At 45.4% G+C, this 26,257-nt stretch overlaps 1 protein-coding gene across 1 annotated transcript; it reads right to left on the reverse strand.

Moving 5' to 3' along the window:
* Positions 1-967: 967 nt before the first annotated feature.
* Positions 968-25,230, reverse strand: LOC147438538 (uncharacterized). The gene is made up of 2 exons (XM_086484634.1): positions 24,970-25,230; positions 968-1,580 (listed from the first exon to the last, which is right to left on the reverse strand). Exons 1-2 carry the CDS (start codon positions 25,161-25,163, stop codon positions 1,094-1,096), a joined length of 681 nt encoding a protein of 226 aa, XP_086340760.1. The 5' UTR covers positions 25,164-25,230; the 3' UTR covers positions 968-1,093.
* Between the last annotated feature and the right edge of the window lie 1,027 nt (positions 25,231-26,257).

Below are 26,257 nucleotides of genomic sequence, written 5' to 3' on the forward strand. Positions count from 1 at the left end.
CATATTCAGATACGATCTTCCAAATTCACGAAACTTAACAAATGTTACATTAATGTAAATCAAAATTCTGATTCCGTAAAGCCTCAAAATGTTCTGATGTATACACACAATATATCATGCCATGAATAAGATATCCTAGGACACACTACTGTGGGATCGCAGAACTTGCACGCACTTACATGCTTCAACCATGGCCAAACCACAATGAGTAATTAGAGGTACTATTCATCATCAGCGTACGTTGTGGACTATTCTTTGTGTTGAGCTTCACGTTCACTTTTTGTTGTGTACGAGATCCATCCACCCTCCATTGAAAAAACATTAAAGGAATCAACTAAAATGCACAAGCAGGATGATGATTTGCACGACAGCCAAGACAGTATGAAGAGCACTTGCACAGCTCTAATGTATGAACAACAGTAGAAGCAATACAGTGGCATATATAGAGAATCTTATGTCTTCTTATATTTTTTGGATATGCATAGTTATACAGATTAAGTTGCAGGTAACAAGGATGTATGGATGTGTACACAGGAGACACAAATGACTCCATGGCATGTGCATAGAGAATGAACAATACATCCATACAGAAAAAGAAAAAGAAGTACATGTGAAGTAAATCTCTAGCGTCACTTCAGAAAAAAAAAAAAAAGGAAACATTTTTCCCGTAATTGGATCGTGCTCACGAGCAGTATCCAAGTTTAATGAAAATGTAACCAAATGCAAAACAATGATTGCACGCATAGTTTAGACACCTTAATAAATCATCACGAGAATATTTTGCTGGTTTTTGCCAAGCTAGATTTTGCTGGACCTATTAAGGCCACTTCAAATTAGGATCTGAAAGGTCTAGATAATACTATGTCTAGGTTCGGACATTAGGCTTGTACATATGCAGACTTGCAAGACAAAGAAAGCAAGCTTCACATGCAGATATCAAAAAACGTTCCAGAACCTTGCACATAAATGAAGCTCAACGAAAATAAGGTATATTTACAGTAAAGCTGTATACAAGGGTCTGCAATTTTGTAACAAGCGGATGAGATAATACATCTGTGTTATATACACAAAGTTTGATGGTACTCTTTAATGATTAAATAGTAGAAGCAAACTCATTTGTGTATGTTGATGTAGAGATCTCACACTTGTCAGAGATGTATGGTCCACTGAGAGTGACCCAAACTTCATTCACCCGTGCCCGATGCTTGAAGGGTAGGTTGTATTGTGCAATGGTGTAGGCATCCTCTATAGTTGTTGACATGCCGAAAGTTGCATTTGCCCAGGGTGACCGCCTCAGGCTGCTCTCCAGCATGCTAGCTTCCTTGCCGATGTTTTCATCTACCACAAAACCTGAAAATTTCCGCACAGCCACACATACACTGTCCCAGTGCTCTGCTTTCAGATGCAAATCTGCGAGGGGTGTCGGAGGAGTGTCTTGAAAGGCTGTGGGCAGGTAGAAGCGGACTGTGAAGCTGGAGGATTCAAAGGGGCCAGAGTGTGGCACAATACCTGTAAGCACCGGAAAGGACAAGGGAATTCTGGAAAAGTTCATGTTGGCTCCTTGGATGTATTGAAAGAGCCTGACAATGAGGACAAGGAAAAGCAGTATTAAACAGCCTTTCTAACAAAAACTCTATTTTCAGGGGCTTGATACAGATGACATCAAAGCCCGAAGGCCTCTCTCTCTCTCTCTCTCTGCAAAACCCCCAGGCATTACATAAAGTTTGACCATGGGTCAATATTCAAGAAATGTGGCAAGAACCCTGAAAGATGCACGACAACATCATGAGGAAAACACTCTTACAACATAGGATATATCAATGATACGATACAATCAAACATGAGGATGGTATAGAAGCTAAAACTTGTTAGATTTACACCACTCTGCTGCTTCACACGTCTAGAGCATACTTGTACGGCTAGTATGTCTCCGGGCTTCTCCGGGCTGGCCACCCATAGAGTCTAGGTTGCTCCTGGTCCCGGCCGCCCCAGTTTGGGGCCGGCCACTCACTTTGTCGGGCGCCCTCATACTTCATTATTTCTTGTTGGGTTGTGGGGGGTTTTCCTAGTTTGGGGCCGGCCACTCACTTTGTCGGGCGCCCTCATACTTCATTATTTCTTGTTGGGTTGTGGGGGGTTTTTCCAGGCTTTGCCCTACCTCCCCTTGGGCACCTATTTATGGGGGCAGGGGGGTACTCACTGTCACAAAGTGATGACGTGGCGGGCAGCAAAAACCCTAATTTCTGCCAAAAACCCTAATTTCCAGAAATCGCGGAGGCTTTAAAAAATATATTTTTTTTAAATAAAAAAATTTAATGACGAGTGACGCGTATCTTGCTTTTTCTCGATGCCATGAGAAAGAGAGAGAACTTGCTTAAAAAGAGACTCTCTAAGAGAGAGAGAGAGAGAGAACTAATGCTTTTTTATTTTTAAAAGCTTTTGGGGCTCTGCTTTTGGGCATCCCTTGTAACCTTTAAATTAGTGGTGAGGGCCTCACTTCTCAGAGCATCTGGACGCAGAGTCTGAGAGTGAAACCCTAGCCACTCTCTTGTACTTTGAACTGATTAATATAAAAAGAAATACCGAAAGGGGCGCCAGTCTTTGGGGCCAATATCTCTAGGCACGGAATTCCGCCGGGCCAGTGCAAATCTATTGTGATCTGTGAACTGTTTTGAAGTGGTTATTTGGTGTTGTCGCGATTGATTTTTGACTTGGAGTGTCCAAGTCTGTTACAGTGGTATCAGAGCACGGCCGATTTCTCTTCTACGGGAAATCCGATCCCCGAATTTTTTTCCTGCGGCACCTATGGCTTAAGGCAATGATCAGTCGACTCCCTCTGGATCTGGAGATGCGGGCAGGGATCACAACGAAGATTCCGGCAAAGAGTATGGCCCACCTTGGCCTACTTAGGCGGAGCGGCGAGAGATGGAGCGGCGCTAGTTGATCGGTGATGCAACAAAAATGATGCTCAATTTTGCAAGGACCCGAAGATGGCAAAATATATGAACCAGACCTCTTTGGAAGAGGTATAGATGGAGTGGCAGAGAACCACAACACCACTCCCGAAACCCGCTCTCAAGAAACCTTCTGCCTCCAAGAAAATATACGGAGAAGGAACTGGAGAACGTGGTTGATGCACGGATTGCTCAGCTTTTTGACACGCAAAAGAAAGCCAAAAAGCACAGCAAAAATCAGAAGAAAAGCACTGACTTTCCAGGTTATTTGGGTCGTCAGTCAACTTTTGACAAGGCAAAGAAACAAAAGAAGCGTGTTCGATTTGAAGGAGTACCCAGTTCTTCTTCTTCTTCTTCTTCTGATAGTTCTTCTAGCTCCTCGGATTCAAGCGAAGAAGACAGAAAAGGTGAAAAGCGAAGCAAGAAACAAAGCTTCGGAAAGGGCAAGAAAAAGGCAAAAAAGGCTACATCTCGCCCAAAGACTGACAGTTCTACTGAGGACTCGTCTACAGACAGCTCAGATTCCGATGACGGAAAGTTTTATGCGAACATGAAGAATTTTTACAAAGCCAACCGGTATGACTTTCTCGAAGATAAAAGCAAGAAAGTCCGAGAGTTTAAGGAAGGTGGCCACTCGATCAAGTTTGATACTTTTCAGGATACTCAGATGCTTCGAAGGCTTTGTCTTTTATACAGCATTTTGACATCGCTTTCGCGGGAGGACGCTATTTAGAGCACTCCAAGATTCGGAGAGCTACCTCTTACCTTAAGGGGAATGCTCGTACTAGGTGGTCCACGCTTCTTTTAACAAGAGTGCGCCAGTTAAATGGCTGAAATTTAAGAAGCTTTTTATTTCTTCTTGGTTGACGCAAGAATATGAACGAGATGTACAAGCTGCTTGGAACCATCTTCGGATGACCAAGAAAGATACAATCAATGCTTATTGTGAAAGATTCTGGAGCTCTTTTCTACCCGCCTCTTCATTCAAGAAGATCTCGTTCAGAGAACTGATTGAGCGGTTTACCTTGGGTCTACCTACAGAGATCCGAGATCACTGCTTGGAACAGAAGTCAACTTCTATTCAGGAGCCGATGAGTCATGCGAAGCGGGGCTTTGCCATTCACTCTGGCAGTCTGACCTACCCCACAGATGAGGCCATGACACAACAAGCTGAACAGACTTCTGGGAATGAAAGTAGTAAGAAAAAGAGCAACCCAGAGAAAAATGATGCACGACCCAAGCTTACTCCTGAGAAGAGAGCTCGCTTCATCAGAGAGGGAAAGTGCTTTGGATGCGGGGAACAGGGACATATCTCCGCGAAGTGCCCTAATAAGGCACAGAAAGAACAGAATGATAAAGACGACGACAGGTCTGAGAGTTCGAGAGCAGCTGAGGAATGTGGCAGAAAAGGCAGATAGAAAAGCAGAACTGGTACCACATGGCGTGGGACCTGCACCGAATCTAATGAATGAAAGTACAAACTTTGCCGCTTTTGGGGCAAAGTGAAGGATCAGGAAGCTCTTTTGAAGGAGCCAAGGCCAACTTCTTTTTACTTGGAATTGGCGGCTCGATTTGGAATTACGCCCGACAGACTGACGCCACGACAGAGGTAGTTCGACTAGCACCCGGATGGGATGTTGCCATTACACCGAACATTGGCAAACTTTGTTTGCAATGACTGGGGTGTTCAAGGCACGCGAGTGACGTTCTACTCAGGATCCCTTGGTACCACAAGAACTACGCCGTGGTTGACTACCGGGCCGAGAAAGCGACTTTGATAAATGAAGGGCTTAGAGATTGTACTTGATGAACTTCAATTTCTTACTCATTCTTTTGGGAGAGAATTCAACGTTGGATAAAGGTTGAATATGTTTTGACCTGATCAAAAGAACGCCAAGATTTTTCTCCACACTCATGCCGATTGCTTTTCAGAGGGCCTGAAGATCAAACCATTGATCTGATACCTGAAAGCACGCCACCAAATCGGCCACCTTATCGTGTGAGCCGAGTACAGAATGAAAAGATTATGAACCCAGTGAAAGACCTCTTGGAAAAGGGTCTTGTCCAGCCTAGTACTTCACCGTATTGCTCTCCAGTCTTGTTGGTTTTGAAGAAAGACGGATCTTGGAGAATGTGCATCGATTATAGCGCTCTCAAAAAAATCACCATCAAGAACAGATTTCCGATTCCTAGGATCGATGATATACTTGACAGGTTACAGGGATCCTCGTGCTTTAGCAGGATTGACTTGAAGAGTGGATATCATCAAATCAGGATAGCGCCAGGAGATGTCTACAAGACAGCTTTTCGGACGACTTTTGGGTTATTTGAGTTTTTGGTGATGCCTTTTGGCTTAACCAATGCTCCTGCGATATTTAACCGGATGATGGACAGGATTTTTCGAGAGTACAGGCTATTTGTTGGCACTTTCTTTGACGACATCATTGTTTTCTCCAAGAATGAGGCAGAACACAAAGATCATCTGCTTCAAGTCTTTCAGGAATTACGAGATCACACGTTAGTGATTAATGCAAAGAAAAGTGAATTTTTCCTATCAGAGATACACTTTTTGGGACACATTGTGTCAACACAGCAAGGAGTGCAAATGGACCCGGCCAAGATAGAGACTATCTGTGATTGGCCCGATTTGAGGAATGTCCATGAAGTTAGAAGCTTCTTGGGACTGTGTTCGTACTACAGGCGGTTCATACGAAAGTTTGCAGAGGTTGCTTCCCCTTTGCATACCTTGACACAAAAAGGAGTACCTTTTTCGTGGGGACCCACAGAGGTGACTGCCTTTCGGACATTGAAAGAGAAATTGACTACGGGACCTATTTTGACTTTGTCGGACTTGCAGAAGTCATTTGAAGGATATTGTGATGCTTGTGGTCGTAGTCTAGGTGCGGTCTTGATGCAAGAAGGCCATGTCATAGCTTACGAGAGCCGTTTGTTCTCTAGGCCGGAGATGACAGCACAGATCTATGAGAAAGAGCTTTTGGCGGTTATCCATGCTCTTACTCAGTGGCGGCATTACCTACTCAGAGCGGATTTTACTGTCTTTACAGACCATCAGAGTTTGCGCTACTTCTTGTCACAGAAGCAGCTTCCAGAAAAGCAGATGCGGTGGGCGAACATCTTGTCACAGTTCCACTTCCAGATTGTCCATGTGCAGGGACAGAAGAATGTGGTGGCAGATGCTTTGTCTCGGAAACCGTTGGTTCTGGCTGTTTCCGCGATACATCATAGGAGCTTCGAGGATATAGTCGATCAGTATGCCACAGATAAAGATTTTGCAGATATTTTCACACGGATACGGGATGGGGAGACAGTAGCTGGATACTCCCTTCGGGAAGGCTACTTGATGAAAAAGACTAAGTTGTGCGTTACACAGCCGTTGAGGGATAAGGTTATGACTGAATGCCACTGTCCACCTTTTACGGGTCACCGCGGCATTGCTACCACCATGAAGGGGGTAGAGAGATACTTCTTTAGGCCGAGACTCAAAAAGGATGTGGAAGAGTTTGTGCGCAGTTGCTTGGTATGCCAAAAGGTCAAGTTTGACAGGCATAAGGCACAGGGATTGTTACAGCCTTTACCCATACCCACCCACCCCTGGGAAAGTATTGCAATGGATTTCATTTTTGATCTCCCAAGAACACAGAATGATCACGATGATTTTCCGATTACATGGCACGTCTGAGACGATTGTCTCCGACAGAGACCCCAGATTTATGAGTTTGTTTTGGAAAAAAATTTGAGAGAACATTGGCACGCAGTTGCAGTTCTCGTCATCGTTCCACTTGCAGACTCACGGGCAATTTGAGATTGCCCATTCAATAATTTTAGATTTATTGAAGTCTTGTATCTCGGATCAAAAGACTCAATGGGAAAAGAACTTACCTTTGGTGGAATTTGCCTACAATAACAGGATACACTCTTCGACTGGGAAGACGCCATGTGAGATTGTTGAAAGTGCTACGAAGGTTCCATCCTTCTTGAGCACGAAAGATTAGATATTTGAAGCGGATGAATATTCGCGGGATTTGGATACGGCTTTTGCCAAGGTTCGCGAGACTTTGCAGGAGTCTCAAGAACGACAGAAAAAGGCAGCGGATCGCCATCGTCGCGACTTGAAATTGAAGGAGGATGATTGGGTGCTCTTACTTTTGAGAAGGCACGCCTACGAAAGAAAAAGGGAAAGGAGAGGCTTTTTTCAAAGCTTAGTATGCGATACTACGGACCTTTCCAGATCACTGACAAGATAAATGATGTCTCCTTCCGATTGAAACTGCCAGATACTTGGAGGATTCATAATGCATTGCATGTGAGTCTCTTGAACCCTGTTAAGGGTGATGTGCCTGATGATGGAGAGCCTGATGAGCAACCCAAAGTGGAAGAAAACGAGGAGATCCTTCTTCCTGAATAGATTTTGGCACATAAAGATACGAAGAAAGGCAAAGTCCGAAGGCGGTTCTTGGTTTAGTTCAAGAACTTTCCTGCATTTGATGCGAAGTGGATGGAGGAGGAGGACCTAGCAAATACGCCTCGGATTGTGAAACTTTACCTCGATGTTTTGGTTTAGCATAGTCTACTCCAAACGGAACCCAAAAACTCAGCTTGGCCGAAGATTTGGTGCAGTGGGATGCACAAGAGGGGAGTTACTCCACTCCTTTGTCAACAGATGCCTCGATTTTGATACTAAAGTCACTGATGTCTCTTTGAGCTTCAGGGATACTGAGAGCTGACAGTATTCTGCTGGATGACTTTATGAAATGGAATTCCTGATAATGATACTGATTTGTTCTTGACTTCTTTTGAGTGCAGGAACTGATAGCCGAAATGACTGCAACATTTTGGTCTAATTGATCTCGAATAGACATGGTTGCAATAGGGGTTAGTCAATCAGACATCGATGAGGTCCCGATTGGACCTAGATGTGATTGTTAGCTACATTGCCGATAAATCATGGTCTAAGATCCGAATGAATGTTGAATGTCATGTGATGTCCTGTGATGTCTGGTGATGTCCTGTGATGTCGTGTCGATTTTGTACATGTGCTAGATGTGTGTTCCTAGTACGTAGGTACTAACAGTCAGTGTCTGCTACGATGGTTTATGGCTTTTGTCGGTTTTGCAGGCGTAATCGCGGTCGATTACAATGCTTTCAAGAGGGGGGTATGTCACAAAGTGATGACGTGGCGGACAGCAAAAACCCTAATTTCTGCCAAAAACCCTAAAATTCCTGCAAACCTAATTTCCGAAAATCGCGGAGGCTGAGAAAAAATAATAATAATAATGACGAGCGACGCGAATCTTGCTTTTTCTCTACGCCATGAGAAAGAGAGAGAACTTGCTTTTTTTTTATAAAAAAAGAGTCTCTAAGAGAGAGAGAGAGAGAGAGAGAGAGAGAGAGAGAGAGAGAGAGAGAACTGATGCTTTTTATTTTTTAAAACTTTTGGGGCTCTGCTTTTGGGCATCCCTTGTAACCTTTAGTTACCGGGGAAAGCCCCCTAGCCCCCGTTCCGGCGTTCCGGGGGGGCAGTTTCCTTCCCGAACATTCCGAAACGTCCCGAAACGTTTGACGTTCCGGGTGGCCAGTGCAAACCGGAACGGCCGTTCCGGAACGTTCCGAACGCCCCCAGAACGTTCCGGAATGCCCCTGGAACGGCCAACGGCTACAAACAAATTTGGCAAAAATTGAAAAAATTGAAGTAAATGTTTGGGCTTCTTTTTGAAGTGTGCAAGGCCTCAAGGACTCATAAAATGCACCCCCCTCCCCCTTTCTCTCCACAAGCTAATCCTCAAGGCTCAAGCTCTCTCCCTCTCACACTCTCAAGATCTCTCCCTCTCAAGACTCACTCTCTCAAGGCTCAAGGCTTTAAGCCTTCAAGCTCTCTTCCTCTCCCTCCCACTCTCTCAAATCTCTCCCTCTCCCTCTCACTCTCTCGAGTCTCTCCCTCTCTCTCTCTCTCTCTCTCTCTCTCTCTCACATCATCTAGTCATAGCAAGATTGAATGGTCTTCAAAACGAGTTTTTTGTGAGTATTAGAGTCAAAGCACTCTAATACTCCTGATATTTAAACACAAGGAGCTAAAAAATGCACTATTTGGGTGTTTTTTATACCTCCCGTTCCGCGCCGTTCCCGTTCCGAACCCCTAGCCGTTCCCCCGTTCCGCGGGGATCCCGTCGCCGTTCCTGTTCCGCGTTCCGGGTAACTATGCTTGAAGTTTAAATTAGTGGTGAGGGCCTCACTTCTCAGAGCATCTGGACGCAGAGTCTGAGAGTGAAACCCTAGCCACTCTCTTGTACTCTGAACTGATTAATATAAAAAGAAATACCGAAAGGGGCGCCAGTCTTTGGGGCCAATATCTCTAGGCACGGAACCCCGCCGGGCCAGTGCAAATCTATTGTGATCTGTGAATTGTTTTGAAGTGGTTATTTGGTGCTGTCGCGATTGATTTTTGACTTGGAGTGTCCAAGTCTGTTACACTCACTTCCATCATTTGGTTACTGTATATTGGGTCTTCTGCTCACGGTAGTCATGGGGGGACTGATCGCCCCCTCTTCACCATATCTTGCGTTTGTGGTCTATTGTCTCTCTCTCTCTCTCTCTCTCTCTCTCTCTCTCTCTCTCTCTCTCTCTCTCTCTCTCTCTCTCTCTCTCTCTCTCTCCACACACGCACTCTCACATGGTATCAACAGCTTCAGCCTTTGCCGTGTTCCAAGGCGCATTTCAGCATGAGGGTTCCTCTTCCCAAGCGATCACAACAGCCAGCGTTTCTGCAAAACAGTCAACGATCTTTGCAAGAGGGGGTGGCGCCATCATATGGACAGTGTTTCTCGCGAAGGAATGCCCTGCTACTTGCATTTTTGCAAGATATCATCAGCATGGTTTACGTTCTTGCTGCTCGCTGCCAATGCTGGCCTCTAGAGCCCTTTTCCTCGCCGGAACAACACTTCCTCCATCTGCGTTTTTCAAGGCAGCCACCTGCGTTTTTGGAAGAAGCTGCATTTTCTGGGCATGGGGCTGCTTGTGGCACGAAGGACACCCTAGATCTTGCCTCCCACCCATCCAGTGCCTTGCCGGCGAAGTTCTATTCAGATTTCAGCCATACATACCTGCTGTCTTTTCTCTGTTTTCAGCCCACTTGGGGTTGTTCCAGGGATTCACCGCCCTCCCCAAACCCTCTGCACCGCTCCGGACCCTACTCGCTGAAAATCGTTGGACAGCAACGTTGTCATCACCTCGTAGTTGCAACATAGAGGGCGGTACTATTTCAATTACCTATTAACTTTACACAGAGCACTGAGAAGGGAAGAGAACACAATTGCGTCCAGCGACTAGAATGTCACTGCGCACACGAGACCGACACCTTGTAGGCCCCAAAGACTGGCGCCCCTTTCGGTATTTCTTTATTCAAATTAAGGTAGACGATCCGACCACTTAGCACAAGCTTTCACAAAGCTGTCCAAACCTGGCGAGGGCTGCAAACACAGGTTTTCGACCGGATTTCGACAACATAACGGCGCAAAAACCCCTGTAGGTCAAAAACACCTGTCTAGGACGGATTCCCTCGATATCTGGAAGCTTTCTGGTGAGCTGTCACAGAAATTCAGCGGGCTGTAATTCTCTGTTTTTCACTGCCGGGAGCCCAAAAGCCTTCACACGCATCCCAAGGCTCTCACGAGGTTCCCCCGATGTTCCCTTGCAGTTTAGGTGCAAAACCCTAAACCTGCAGAAAAACACAGCAGGCTGTAATTCCCTGTTTCGGATCGTTTTTAGCGGAGCGAACACGCCTACGCGTGTCCCAAGGGCTCCCGCACACAATGGGACAGTTCCCCTGTGAATTGGACGAGTTTTCACGCGAGAAAACTCTCCAAACTCGCAATCTTTCGTGACGGAACTGTGCGTACCTGTGGGGGATTAGCAATTAGCTAATCCGGTTCCTGTTCAGAAGGCTCTTGCCTTGGCAAACGCGCATAAACACCCAGAACTGTACATAGGTCAAATGAGAAGCCCACTAGTGGGGCATAACATACTGTACGTAGGGGAGAAAGAGAGCAGTATGTAGCGTGCGGGGCATCACTCCCGTCACCATACTGTGCATAGAGGGCAAGGTAAGCATTCCATAGCTTCTGAACCTGCTACAATCCACCTCCGGCTGAAAATGGCACCCCCTTTGTTGATATGCAGCTCGTTTTTGCCTCCCAGAGTGGCAGAATCGCTCACAGGCTGACACGTCGCCCAGTTTCCGAGTTTGGGCTTTCCCTGCTAAAAATATCTCAACTGGTGCGTCAGTTGACTTGGCAGCAGAGCAATAAAATGTTCCCCTTGTCATTCCAGAGCTAATGACGCGAACACATTTTCTAGTCAAAAATAGCAGTTCCCTAAATTTTAGGAGATGCTTCCATGGCGTCCCTATCGGTCTCCTGACCATCATTGAAGACTACCATTTGACCAACATCTACAATGTGGGTTAATTTACTGGCCCCTTTCAACTTATAAAGTTGCAGTGACTTGACGAGTGGCCCAAATTCCAGTTTGGCGCACACGAGCTTCCATACTCATCAGAATTCAGTGCTAAACTGGCCCGGGCAGTCCCTGTCTGACCGACCTAGATCCCCGATGTGAGAAACCCATTTGGCTGCAGCCGTTTTACACTGGCCATGCAATGTCCACTTGCACCTTTTCAAGGGTTTTGGGACAAACAAGTAAAAATAAAATAAATATATCTAATACTTATTTACAGAAGGCAACAGGAAAAATACACCTCCTGGTGACAGACAACAGCCACATGGCTTGTGTTTTTCACAGAGGATGAAGTTACCTCCTGCTAGGACACCATCAATTGGTGTTCCATGCGGTCTCTCAGTGACTGCTACAGTACACGGTATCTTCGACATCGGCTTGATCATCTACGGGCATACGATCCTTGGGAGATTCATTCCTTCCAGCCATCATTCGGCGGTTGCGCACTCAAAAGGGGGTGTTGACTTGTGGTTTGCTATGGACACACCTATGCACTCATCAGAGAAGTTCACACAAGATATGGCCATGCTCATGGCATATGGGATTCCGACATTCCCAGAGAAGACACCACCATCTTGGGTGGACAGACACTTACCACTTGATCTCGACACGTCAGATCACTTGCTTACACAGGAGCATCTACATGAACTTAGGGAGATGATCTTGGATCTCTTCTTAGACAAGTTCATTGCTTGGATCTACAGACTGAAGTGGGACTTCAGTACTTTGGACTCTCTTGGAGAATTTACCCGCAAGATGTGGGAGATCAAGCATCCCACGACTAAAACTGGAGTCACTCGGAGCTTGGCTTGGATGGTAGTGCAGTTGTTCTTCTACACTCCTGATCATTTGGATTGCTACCTCCAGAGTTGCTTACACTCACCCTCGATAACCTTACAACAGGCTTATCCCCCGACCTGGGCGGTCGTCCACTCCCAGCTCATTCACATTGAGAGCCACACGAGATGCGGTTTGGTGGCGTTGTTGGCAAGGATTCTGTTTGGTTGACACCGGAGGATTGGAGGCAGGAGATACAAGCAAGAGGGCGCATACAAATTGGTCTGGCCTTTCCTCTTCTCAGAGGTTCTTCACAACGCAGACTGCTCAATCTCGCTTCCCTACTTCTAGAGGATGGTTACGGTGCTTGGTTTGACCACACCTCTTCTCAAAGGCCCTTCACAACGCAAACTGTTGGGCTTTCCCTCATCTTAAATTACCCTGCCTATTGACAGGACACCATCCGGTGGTGGTCCGTGCGGTCTCCCGGTGACTGTTGCAACTTACGGTAGCTTCTACAGTGCAGACTGTTTAGCCTGGCTTTCCTTGATTAGGAGGAGTTCACGGCGTAGATTTCTACATGTGGCCTTCCTGGAGTTTTACACAGCTTAGCCAACTAGCCACACTGGGTTGCAGGTTCATGCATTGCCAGGATTTCGGTCATTCTCATGACGATTCCTGGGCTTCCCCATTTTCTCCAGACGGTTTGACTACAGACACCACAGATCCTATTGGACAGGACACTTGCAAGTGTATTGCCACTTCTTTTACGAGTTGTTTTCACGCTCAGTTCACGACCCTCACGCACTATCTTCACCTTGTATCGGCAGAGTATGGCAGTTTGCTACATTGCTCGTGACGGCACTCTACTATGGAGATTTCTTGGCGGTCGTGACACCCCAAACTACTGCTACACTCGTGGGCCGAAGTATTGTCCCTTAGTGAACATCGCAACAGACATCTTCATAATTTGCCTCACATCTTCGGCTTCATGCGGTTTGTTCAGCATCAGGTGCTGAGAGGGGGTGTTAGATTTACACCACTCTGTTGCTTCACGGGTCTAGGGCATACTTGTACGGTTAGTATGTCTCCGGGCTGGCCACCCATAGTCTAGGTTGATCCTGGTCAGGTCGCCCAAGTTTGGGGTCGGCCACCCACTTTGTCCGAGCGCCCTGATACTTCATTTATTTCTTGTTGGGTCGTGGGGGGTTTTTCCAAGCTTTGCCCTACCTCCCCTTGGGCAATTATTTATGGGGCAAGGGGGATACCCACTTCCATCATCTGGTTATTGTGTATTGGGTCTTCTGCTCATGGTAATCATGGGGGGCTAATCGCCTCCTCTTCACCATATCTTGCATTTGTGGTCTCTCCTCTCTCTCTCTCTCTCTCTCTCTCTCTCTCTCTCTCTCTCTCTCTCTCTCTCTCTCTCTCTCTCTCTGTGCACACGCACGCACTCACAAAACTGGCCTCGGGAAGCCTTCACAAATCTGCAAACTCTCTCTCTCTCTCTCTCTCTCTCTCTCTCTCTCTCTCGTCAAATCCCCCACAGGCACCAGTTAATTGAGAGAGATTTCTCACGAGAAATCTTGTCCAAATCAAAGGGCAAGTAGCCCTACAGGTGCGGGAACTGGAGGGCTTGCTACGGATGTGACCAGCACACGAAACGGAGCTCAAACCAAAAAATTACAACCTGCTGTGTATTTTTATAGGTTTAGGGTTTTGGCCGTTTTTGTTGCCTAGCAGTCCCAGGAGCTTCGAGGAAGCTAGGAAATCATCATATAGGTGTTCTGGTGTCACAAACTGATAATGTGGCATAACCTATTAACAATAAGTTGTTCCCAACTTATGGGACATTGCCGAGGGGACAAAAGAGACTCAAAGAAATTAGCTTACGTTAATACTGCTGACGTGGCTAGCTGTATGGACGCCGCAGATTGCGCTAGCTGCTGACGTGGCAAAACGTACAGATTTCTGCAAATTGCACGAACAGTACTGACGTGGCATAGCCGTACGGATTACCGCAAACAGCACTAGCTGCTTTTAAGCCTTCTGCTTGTAAACTAGAAAATCTTGAGTTTGCTTTTGGGACTCTTGTAAGGTGCAGCGGAATGAATGTTGTATTTTCTCAAGATTAGTGATCTTTATTGCTCAAGGTTCCTTTTAGTTCTTAGGGAAAGAGAGAGCTTTCCGTCTTATAGAGAGTGTGGTGATCACGAACAAAGTGAGTGGATCTAGTGCGTGGAAGTGAGTGAGACTGAGAGAAGGAGAGAGAAGAGATACAACACCCGAGAGTTTGTAAAACCCTCCTCCGAAGGCCCCACTCTCGTCGGTGAGAGTGGTCGATTCTTTGATTGCACAAAGGTGTACAATGCGTATGCAATGGACTATGCAACTTGGTCTATGCCGATGATGACGACGACAACGATGACGATGACGACGACGACGACGATGGCTGAAATCTGAGATCTTCTAATCGCTGAATTTTGGGACTGTTTCGGTGGCTGAAAATGACTGTTTTGGCTGCGTTTTCTTGGCTGAAAAATGAGGTTTCTTAGGGCTGAAAACTGATGGTCTTTACGGGCTGAATCTGCTACACTTTAGGTGAATAATGCAAGTCTTAATTTGCTGCTGAAATCCAAAAACGCCAGGGGATGAAATTGGTCCTTCTGTTGCCGGGGTTCTACAAATGCAAAAACGCTAGGCTGATCTGCTGTGTCGTGATGACGCCGGGGCTGATCTGCTGTGCACAAATCGCCAAGGCTGATCTGATGCAAAAACGCTAGGTCTTCTGTGGAGAAAACGCCAGAGTAGTCGTGGGGGTTGGTCTTGCTAAGAAGTTGCCTGTTGAGCAAGGTGCTCCTGCTGCCTCTTCTGCCATTTAGTGCTAACTTGGGTTTGCTTATATAGAAACTTAGCAAAATTGCCCTACCTACTTTTGTTGGAAAATCTCTTAAAAATAATAAGTGAAAATAACCAAAAATAGGAAAATAGGCTAAATGCACTCGAAAATTCCCCTAACTGATGCTAATGGATTCTGATGGGAATTCCGATGATCGTGCTGTGTGCAACCGGAGAATATGCATCTATGCTAAGTGACTGGGCATGCACGGTCTACGAATAGACTCACAAAAGTGCTAGATCACTGCTAATCTAACTGACTTGGCTGACGGGAACCCTGCTATGGTGTAGCTTGTCCACGGACACATAGGGTTGGGATATGTCACGTGACATCCCCTCCTTTTCAAAGTGAGGTACTGGTACCGAACTGTATGGCGTCGAGGGAGATCGCCAACAACATCCGGAATCCTGGAAGGGACTCTTCGCCGGCCCACTCTAATGTGTGGGTCGTGCGGTACTTGAACTTCATGAAGGTTTGCAAAGCCTTCTTCTTTGGGCCGCGCCAAAAGCGACACAAAGTCTGCAAAGATTCCTTCCTTTCTGCAACTTTGTCTAGAGTCCTGCTTTCTTCTTCTTCAAGAATCTCCATGGCTGAAAATTCCTGAAACCATCTCCAAGACAAAACCATGAACATACCCATTCCATGTAAAGTGAAGGAAAAAAATCTTGTCTTCTCTAAAGACTGTGCATGCAATGTAGATGAACATAGAGACGAAGTGACAACCCGTTCATCAAACACATGCAAACAATGAGGTCGAATCTTTTCTGTTTGATCAAAATCAATCAACTGTGGCAAATCACAATGGAAATGCCCATGCTTGGTGCTCATACAATCATATGCTCTTTTGGAAACTGTGTCATGCCAAGGAAGAGACATGGAATGTGACTTCCTGACATACAAACTTCATGAACAATCCGCATACATTCGTGCTCATCCATGAGAGAAACATGCTCAACATACAAAATGTCATGCCTAGGAAAAGGGATCACATAACGATCCTGACTAAAATACAGGAAACCTTCACGAATGAAACACTCGAACAATGCGTGCGTACCAATCATGCGAACACATAATACTTCCTGTGATGGTTCTTTGGACCAAGGCTCGAGAGCCAAGATCGGTTCGTCCTGAATGATCGAATCGTCCTGTGGGGGTTCTTTGGACCTCGACTCGAAAGCCAAGATCGCTTTTTCGTGATTGATCGAATCTACAACGAGGTTAGCTTCGCTAGAAAAAGCATCAACTAACACATCATCCTTGTGAACAATCACATCTTCTTCATGCAACTCATCATGCTTGTGAGAAATCATATCTTGGTCATGCAAATCATCATGCTTGTCATTGTCATCCAAATCATTATGCAAATCATTGGCATCCAAATCATCATGCTTATCATTGTGCTTCAAATCATCATGCAAGTCATTGTCAATCAAATCATCATCATGCTTCGCACAATCATGCAAATCCTGTGTGTCGTGCTTTGGAGAAGAAGAGACTGAGAGAGTCTCCTTTCGCCAAATCTCTTGCATCTGTGTCTGAACTTGAGAATAGAGTCGCCAAAACTCTTTGTTTTGTCGGTCGCTTTATTCTTGTATTGCTTTTCTTTCTGCTTCTCTTTCTGCTTTGTCTTTTGCGTGCCTGCGATCCATTTCTGCTTTTCTTTCTGCGTGTCTGCGTTCCATTTCTGCTTTTCTTTCTTTGCATTCACAATCAAATTCTGTCATTCTTTCTGCATTTCTTGCTTCGCGTTCTAACTTCCTTTCCATAAACATCTGGTTCAAAGCCTCCATAGGAGTTAGTGCAATCCTTGACGTAGATGGGGAAGGGGGAGGGTCGGAAAAACCTCCTGGTGGGGAAAATTCTTCTTCGCCTCTCTCATCCCCATCACCTCCAAGCGAAGTATCCATTCCGCTTCGAGTGATGACCATTCTGCAATTGTGGGTTCTTGTGGGTTCTTGGGGTCTTGGGTTCTTAAGTCCACGAGGAACTTGGGTTCTTGCGGGTCTTGGGTTCTTACGTTCACGAGGAACTTGGGTTCTTGAGGGTCTTGAGGTGTTCTTTCGCTTGCAAATCGCGTTGGAGAAGGATCTTCTCTTCACCCGAGTTCTACCCTTTTCTGCGGGCGCACCCCTTGGCAGCCTTGCGCTCACACCAAGGTTGCTTTTTCCCACCTCACGTCGATTGGCCGGCCGCTAAGTGCACGGTCCGCTCTCAATGAGTGCAAAGAGACAAGGGGAGGCTGGACAAGCCCTTCTTTCTTGGGATTCCTATCACTCTTCAACAAAACACGATTAGGAATCGCCACGCCCAAGTAAACTTGGGTTCGTGCGATCACAACAAGCAAAAAAATTTCTTGTGGTTCTTGTGGTTCTTTCCTTGAGTAATGCAGAACACTTCCAAAGCTCCGATACCAATGTTAGGTGCAGCAGAATGAATGTTGTATTTTCTCAAGATTAGTGATCTTTATTGCTCAAGGTTCCTTTTAGTTCTTAGGGAAAGAGAGAGCTTTCCGTCTTATAGAGAGTGTGGTGATCACGAACAAAGTGAGTGGATCTAGTGCGTGCAAGTGAATGAGACTGAGAGAAGGAGAGAGAAGAGATACGACACCCGAGAGTTTGTAAAACCCTCCTCCGAAGGCCCCACTCTCGTCGGCGAGAGTGGTCGATTCTTTGATTGCACAAAGGTGTACAATGCGTATGCAATGGACTATGCAACTTGGTCTATGCCGATGACGACAACGACGACGACGACGACTGAAATCTGAGATCTTCTAATCGCTGAATTTTGGGACTGTTTCGGTGGCTGAAAATGACTGTTTTGGCTGCATTTTCTTGGCTGAAAATGAGGTTTCTTAGGGCTGAAAACTGATGGTCTTTACGGGCTGAATCCGCTACACTTTAGGTGAATAATGCCGGTCTTAATTTGCTGCTGAAATCCAAAAACGCCAGGGGCTGAAATTGGTCCTTCTGTCGCCGGGGTTCTGCAAATGCAAAAACGCTAGGCTGATCTACTGTGTCGTGATGACGCCGGGGCTGATCTGCTGTGCACAAATCGCCAAGGCTGATCTGATACAAAAACGCTAGGTCTTCTGTGGAGAAAACGCCAGAGTAGTCGCGGGGGTTGGTCTTGCTGAGAAGTTGCCTGTTGAGCAAGGTGCTCCTGCTGCCTCTTCTGCCATTTAGTGCTAACTTGGATTTGCTTATATAGAAACTTAGCAAAATTGCCCTACCTACTTTTGTTGGAAAGTCACTTAAAAATAATAAGTGAAAATAACCAAAAATAGGAAAATAGGCTAAATGCACTCGAAAATTCCCCTAACTGATGCTAATGGATTCTGATGGGAATTCCGATGATCATGCTGTGTGCAACCGGAGGATATGCATCTATGCTAAGTGACTGGGCATGTGCCATGCACGGTCTACGAATAGACTCACAAAAGTGCCAGATCACTGCTAATCTAACTGACTTGGCTGACAGGAACCCTGCTATGGTGTAGCTTGTCCACGGACACATAGGGTTGGGATGTGTCACGTGACAGCTCTGCTTTTAGCATCCCTTGTATCAATAAATAGGTCCCAAGGGGTCTCACTTCTCAGAGCATCTTGACGTAGAGCCTGAGAGCGAGCACACTGTGGGAGTTGTAATTTGCAATGATTAATGAAAAATAAATACCGAAAGGGGCGCCAGACTTTGGGGCCAATACCTCTGAGCACGGAACTCCGTTGGGCCGTGTCAAGACACTCTCTCTCTCTCTCTCTCTCTCTCTCTCTCTCTCTCTCTCAAAATTCAGTGATTATGAAGTTTTTGTTCGTGTGTTGCTATTGATTTCTCATTGATTCTCGCTTGGAGTGTCCAAGCCGGTTACAGTGATATCAGAGCACAGAAAGATTCTTCTTCTACGGAGGATCCGATCCTTTTTGCAACACACACAGGTTTTTTGAAAGAATCTTCGTGTCCGTGCTCCGACCCCGAACTCATTAGCCACAAAGAATCCCAAATGAAACATATATACCTTCATAAGTTCAGAATAGTCTGAACTCACGAATTATAAGAGGGAATAAAGCACTCATAAAATTATAAACGCAAGGGACACAAGAAAAGAAAAGAAAAACAAAATCAAACAAACAAACAAACTAAATCACTTTGTTTGCTACGAAACAAAACTAAATAAAACAAAACGTTATTAACTTAAAAATGCTTTTAGAAAAGGCATGTGTAAAATAAGTTGACGCAGCTTACTTGGCTGAAAACAAGTACTCAACTTCAAGCAAAAAAAGGATAAGACATCTTAAAAATATACCTAGATGAATCCAGAATAAGCCCAAATTCACCCTTGAAGGAAAGTGCAAGGTATAGACCCTTAAAAACTTAATCCTAGAAATCAAACTTCACACAACAACTTCTAATGGAACACATTCTTAGGTCCTCAGGTAAGCTAAATACAAAATCGAAAAATCAATACTACTACAAACCTACGAAGAGCAAAGAACCAAACTTGACAATAAGTGATCTCAACTTCACTGCTTGTCCAAACAGGAAGAATAAGATTATCACCTTTATCATGCATAGCTTGGACAAAAGCTATGACATCCCTACTCACGTCGCCAGTGCCTGAAACCGGCCTGTACTTTCAAGAAGGGCGGTAGACCTTAGACTTAAACCTTATTTGCTTTCACCCATTTAATTTGTCGCCCACTTTACCTGTACTTTCAAGACACAACAAAGGGGAAAGGGATACAGGCTGCTAGACTGCACCTGTATGAGAAAACCGACACCAGACTGACCCCTAAATTAGGCGCCCCTTTCGGTATTTCTTTATTCTTTAATAGAGGGAATAAGAGCTGTGGTTCCCTACAAGCTGCCCCGCACAATCTTGGCTGAATTTCAACTGCTCTGGCCTGATTTCGGTAGCATAACTGTACTAGGACCCTTCACAGTCAGTATTCCCACGCATTGGATGACTTTCCCGACGCATACGGACACTTTGCAAAACCTGGCGAGAATCTGCAGCACGCTGAATTCTCTGTTTTCTGCCCCGAAAATGCGCCAGATCACCTGTACAGCGGTCCCCTCGCGTCCCCGAACCTCTCGGGGGTATTAGGGTCCGTTTAGGGCCAAAACCCTAAACTTGCAAAAATACACAGCAGGCTGTAATTCACTGTTTCGGGCTCCGTTTTGCATGCCGGTCGCATCCGTAGCAAGTCCTCGAGCTCCCGCACTTGTAGGCTACTTGCCCTTTGAATCGGACGAGATTTCGCACGTGAAACCTCTCCGAATCACCTGTACCTGCGAGGGATTAGCCGCTAGCTAATCCAGTACCTGTGCAAGAGGCTCTTGCCTCGGCAATCGCGCATGAACCCACACAACTGTACATTGGTCAATTGAAAATCCCACTAGAGGGGCATAACATACTGCCATAGGGGGGAGAGAGAGCACTGCGTAGCGTGCAGGGCATCACTCCTGGCACCGCACTCTACATAAGAGGGAAAGGAAGCACTCCATAGCCCTCAACCTGTGACAAAACTGAAAAATGAGCCTTTCCCCCTCTAAATTCAGCGCCACTTCTTCCTGCATGAGGAAAGTGCACAGAAATGTGGCACTTGGCACATTTACAGGCCATTTCCCGTTTCGGGGTTGCCACCTAAAAATCTCCCGACCGGTTGGCCAGTTGACTTCACGGCAGAGTAATAAAATGTTCCCCTTGTCATTCCGGAGATAATGATGCGAACACATTTTCAGATCCCAAAATAGCAATTGCCTAAATTAGGAGATGCTGCCATTGTATCTTTCTAGGTCATCTGACCCCCTTTGTACACTGCAGCCACACCAAGAACTGAAATGTAGCCTCTGTAGCAAAGGATTCCACTTTGGCTAGTCAATGACCCCACTTTGGCTAACCATAGTCCTTGTCCAACCTTAGTGCTCTCTTGCCCTCGGGCCTAGACTCCCTCTGAACAATTCAACACTAGCTATGCAATGCAGGGCAGTTAGATTTCCAGAGGGGTGTTTCCAAAAAGTGAAAATGAAGAAATAATAAGAAAGAAATCAACAAAAAGGATAGATAGTAGTCACACGCTGGTGACAGTGCCCAAGAGTAGGGCAGGTTTATATAGAGGTCATTCATGCTTTGAACGTACTCTACAAAACCAACGAGCTTAGTTTCTATCACCCTCCGGAGGTGATGGACATACTCAGCCATGATAAAGGCTAGCATTTGTCAAGCTATAGTAAAAATACTAGAAGCGCTAAAGATCAAAACAACAACATAAGGTGTTATTAATTCAAACAATAAGTGGGCTTTTTAGCTCCCCAGTTCTATTGGATTTTGTGTTCTCTTGGGGAAGGAACCTAACAAAGATAACACCTTTAGGTGGGCAGGCAAAAGAAAAGTTAAAAGCGGGCGTGGGAACTGAAGAAAAGAATGAAGATGTGGACGGATTCTTGGTGGAAATTTTTGCCAGAGCGGAGTACAAACGTCAATTACAAGTTGATACATCTGTGAAAGATTGATCAAGTACTTCATAGACCCAAGACTTGCGAAACACCTGAAGAATTACCCGATTGATAAGATTTACTCAAGAGGACGTGTGGCCATTACTTCTCCTCTAAGGTCGGGAGGAAAGCCAAGAAAGGACAGACGAGTGTAGAAAAGTGGAACCTGTACTCGCAGAAAGAGATGGACAAGAACTCTTGAAAAGAAGATGAAGCAAAGGACCACCAGAAGATAAACTTGAGAGTTACAGTGCAGCAATCGAGTACGGAAGAAAAGGAAAGATAAAAGCAAAACCGGTACCACATTGCATGGGGACCGACCCGAATCAGATCAACCAAAGCACAAAACTTTGTCGCACATGGGGCAAAGTGAAAGATCGCCCTCATTTTCTTTGATAAAGGAGCCAAGGCCAACTTCTTTTCACTTGAATTGGCAGCTCGACTTGGAATTACGCCCGAGAGGCTAAGGCCACAGGCGGCAACTCTAGCGGCACCCGAACGAGATGTTTCCATTACACCATCATTGGCTGTCACGAGGACGTGGTAGCTGTTAACTATGTCACAAGGATGTGGCAACTGCTAACCTTAGTTGTTGGTGTCTAGCTTGTCCACTGACACATAGGGTTGGATGTGTCACGTGACATTTGTACTCTCATCTGACTTGTTTGAGTGCGGGAACTAAAAGACGAAATGATTGCAGCATTTCAGTCTCATTAATCTCTATATACATGATCACAATAAGGATTAGTTACTCCGATATCAGTGAGGTCCGGAATGGATCTAGATGCGATTACTAAATTCGTTGCTGGCAGTCATGGTCTGAGATTTGGAATGAAATTTTCAGTGATTGATTTGATTTGTCATGTGCAGTGATGTGACTGTCGTCTTTGTACAAGTGCTAGATGTGTCGTATCTAGTATGTCGCTACTTAGAGTCGGTGTCTATTGAATTGATTTATGGCCTCTGTGTGTTTTGCAGGCGTAATCGAGTGCGATTACCATTCTTTCAAGAGAGGGGTATGTCACAAACTGATGATGTGGCATAACCTATTAACAATAAGTTGTTCCCAACTTATGGGACATTGCCAAGGGGACAAAAGAGACTCAAAGAAATTAGCTTGTGTTAATACTGCTGACGTGGCTGTACGGATTTCTTCAAACAGCGCTAGCTATTTTTGGGCCTTTTGCTTTTGAACTAGAAGCTTTTGAGTTACTACTCTTTGGGCTCTGCTTTTAGCATCCCTTGTATCAATACATCGGTCCCAAGGGGTCTCACTTCTTAGAGCATCTGGACGTAGAGTCTGAGAGCGAGCACCCGTATTGTAATTTGCAGTGATCAATGAAAAATAAATACCGAAAGGCAAGCCACACTTTGGGGCCAATACCTCTGGGCACGGAACTCTAGCAGGCCGTGTCGACTCTCTCTCTCTCTCTCTCTCTCTCTCTCTCTCTCTCTCTCTCTCTCTCTCTCTCTCTCTCTCTCTCTCTCTCTCTCTCTCAAAGTTCGGTGATTATGAAGTTTCAGTCCGTGTGTTGCTATTGATTTCTCGCTTGGAGTGTCCAAGCCGGTTACATATGGTGCATTTTAGAGGCCGCAAACAGAGAATTATGTGTACTGTAATTTCTCGCCAGGTTTAGGAAAATGCTCTAATGCGCCGTGAAAGTAACCTATTGCATGGGGATTTTATCTGTGAAGCCTTCTACAGTTGTTATGCTACCGAACTTGGGCTAGAGTAGGCCATTTTCAGCCCAATAAAAGTGGGACAGCACGTAGGAGTTTACAGGTTTTCTCCAAAGTTTAAGAGGAATAAAGAAGTATCGAAAGGGGCGCCAACCTTTGGGTACCTAGTGTCACTGTCTACTTGGGAGCACTCTAGCTGCCAAGTTGTGGTTTGTTTGAAGTGTAGAATTCCAATCTCAAGCTTATTCGAGAAGTTCCTCTGTGAAGTGCAAGTAAAGTTAAATAGTGTAAAGATCGGGTGAAAGCCAAAGTCTACCACCCTTTAGTGAGTCTACGGGTCAGTTTCATACAACCCATCTTCTCATCCCTAGTGCTTTTTTCTCTTTCTGAATTATTTTTTCTCATTTTATTTTGTGCAAAATCTTACGTGGAATAGTTAAATTAACTCTACATTATTTAAAAGCACGCTTTTGCTTGTGTGACAGCATCCCTTTGCGGCCTTGCGCTTACACCAAGGTTGCTTTTTCCCACATCACATTGATTGGCTACCGCACGGCGCAATGTGCAAGTGGAAAAGAGGAATGAGCGGAAGTTGGACAAGCCCTTCCTTCTTAGGTTTCCTATCACTCTCCAACAACACAGATTAGAGAGATCGGCGTGCCCAAGTGGTCTTGGGTTACGTGCAATCTCAAACAAGTAAAAAAAATGTGTGATTCTTTATGGCTCAATGGCCCTTAAGAAAGAGCGATAAAGACGGAAACGTGCCCAATGCGTGATGGACTAAGGATGGGAGTGGCTAATAAGTCCGTGGCAAGGAGACAAAACTTCTTTGATAAAAAAAACTGAGAAAGATTCTTTAGATTCTTATCTTGAGTGATGATACCGAACACCGCCAAAGAGATTTGATACCAATGTAATGTGCAGCGGAAGTGATTTTGTGGTGATAACTCAAGATGAGTGCTCAGTGCGTACTCAAGGTTCCTTTTACTTCACGAAAGGGTTCCTTTTACTTCACGAGAGAAGTGTGCAATAGATTAGAGAGTGAAGAGAGAATAATATCGTGAGTGAAGTTCTGTCAGTGATAGAGAGAGAAAGAAGACTAACACCGGATGGGGTCCCAAACCCCTCTCCATGGGGAAAGAATAGGACTACAATTCACATGGCCCATAGTATGCTCGAGCATCATAAGCTACCTAGGTCTTTGTGGGCAGAGACTGTTGCCACTTGTAGATTCCAAAGGATGGAGGAGTTGATGATGGTGGGGCCCCGCAATCACCATCAAAGAAAACTTGAGGCATGCAGACCAAATGTCACTATTTTACGACAGAAGATTCAAGCAATGAAACAACGTACAAGTAAGTTCCTTGCAAGGACCTAAGATAGGGAGCTAATACCTTCATGGATCGCAAAGCCAAAGTATACGAAGCAAGGGAACAACGGAAATGGGCTGTCTACCCATAGTATCGTCCTACAACTCCAGGTATACTTGCAACTCTCTCAAAATGGGTGAGTTTCTACTTTAAATGTCGGGATAATCTAGCTTTGGCCTCTCTCTCTCTCTCTCTCTCTCTCTCTCTCTTACGTTGGAGACATTCTATAGGTGTCTCGCGGGAGTGCTATATAGAGATGCACACGTACTTGTGGGAGCCCATGAGCGTGGCGTGTTGAAAGGAGGACTGATGGAGGATGGGCGCCGTCATCCAAGCCATTGGGCGGTAAAGGCGGATCTCGAACGAAGACTCTGTGTGGACAGTTGTAAATTGTGGAGTTTCTGTTGCAAAAGCCACCACAAAGATCAGCACCAACACCATCACCCACGTCAACTTCCCCATCTTGAATTCGCCTGCTCTGCTCAATGCATTGCCAAGAGGGAAATGGGCCTAGAAATGTATGTTTTGATGATATAATAAGATAATATTATTTCACGGAAGCTTGGAACGGCTTAAAAAAACTAGAGTGCTTCATTAGCTGCTTTTGCATCGAATTGAGATCGAGCGAAGTATTGAAAACCTTTTACACCATTTCAAAACTTTTCAAATGAAAACAAGTGATAAAATCACAAGGCCTACCCTTAAGAGGAGAACGGGAAGGTTAACACCATTGCAATCTTGTCAACCTTGCCCTATTGTGCCTCTGGCCAGCTGCTACAGTTGCAGGTGTATTGAGGTGGGGGGGAGCAGTGCGAGATCAGAGGTAGTCGAGGGTATTGATAGGCGAACTGCCTACAGATTCCATAAGTTTTTGGGCAAGAGGCAACGTGGAAATTGTTATAAAAAACCGGAGGTCCAACTGAGCAAGCATTCTACAATGCACATGAACACATTGCACAACTAAGTTTGAGACCCAGTAAGTGTCTCGAGAAAAATCAATGCTTTGACGACAAAAATCAGACAGATTGCAACTGGAGGAGAGAGAGGGGGGAGAGAGACAACGCACGCAGATGAGAGAGAGAGAGAGAGATGCTTCAATACGAGCACGAATTGACACACAAGTTTTTGTTTTTTGTTGTTCTTGGCCACGATGATGTAAGACAGAGTTCTAATGCAAACGCAAGACCTTTCTGATGCTCCAAGATTGGCTGCAAATATGACAATTATGTCTCTTAATTAGTGATGAATCTTTCTGAAGCCAAAGACATTTTGGCAACTAAGAACAACACAATTATATGTTCTTTTGTAAAGCCTATCTACTATCCTTCAGTACGCTTTGCATGAATGTTGATACTCGAGAAAAGTGTGGCCGGAATCTATAGAGCATCGCCTACGAGTGGTATGGGCCCCTATATTCACAAATTACTGGGGCTAATGTAGATGTCGAAGGCGTTGGTTGCATAAATGCACAAAGTTGGGCAGACCGCAACGGCCCCAGCACCACTAGTGGGGGAGAGGGCTCTGTAGTGAGTGGCCCGCAATGAGGAGGAAGAGGG

The sequence above is a fragment of the Adiantum capillus-veneris genome, chromosome 16 (genome assembly GCF_014529385.1).
Source record: "Adiantum capillus-veneris isolate H3 chromosome 16, ASM1452938v2, whole genome shotgun sequence".
Taxonomy (NCBI): Eukaryota; Viridiplantae; Streptophyta; class Polypodiopsida; order Polypodiales; family Pteridaceae; genus Adiantum; species Adiantum capillus-veneris.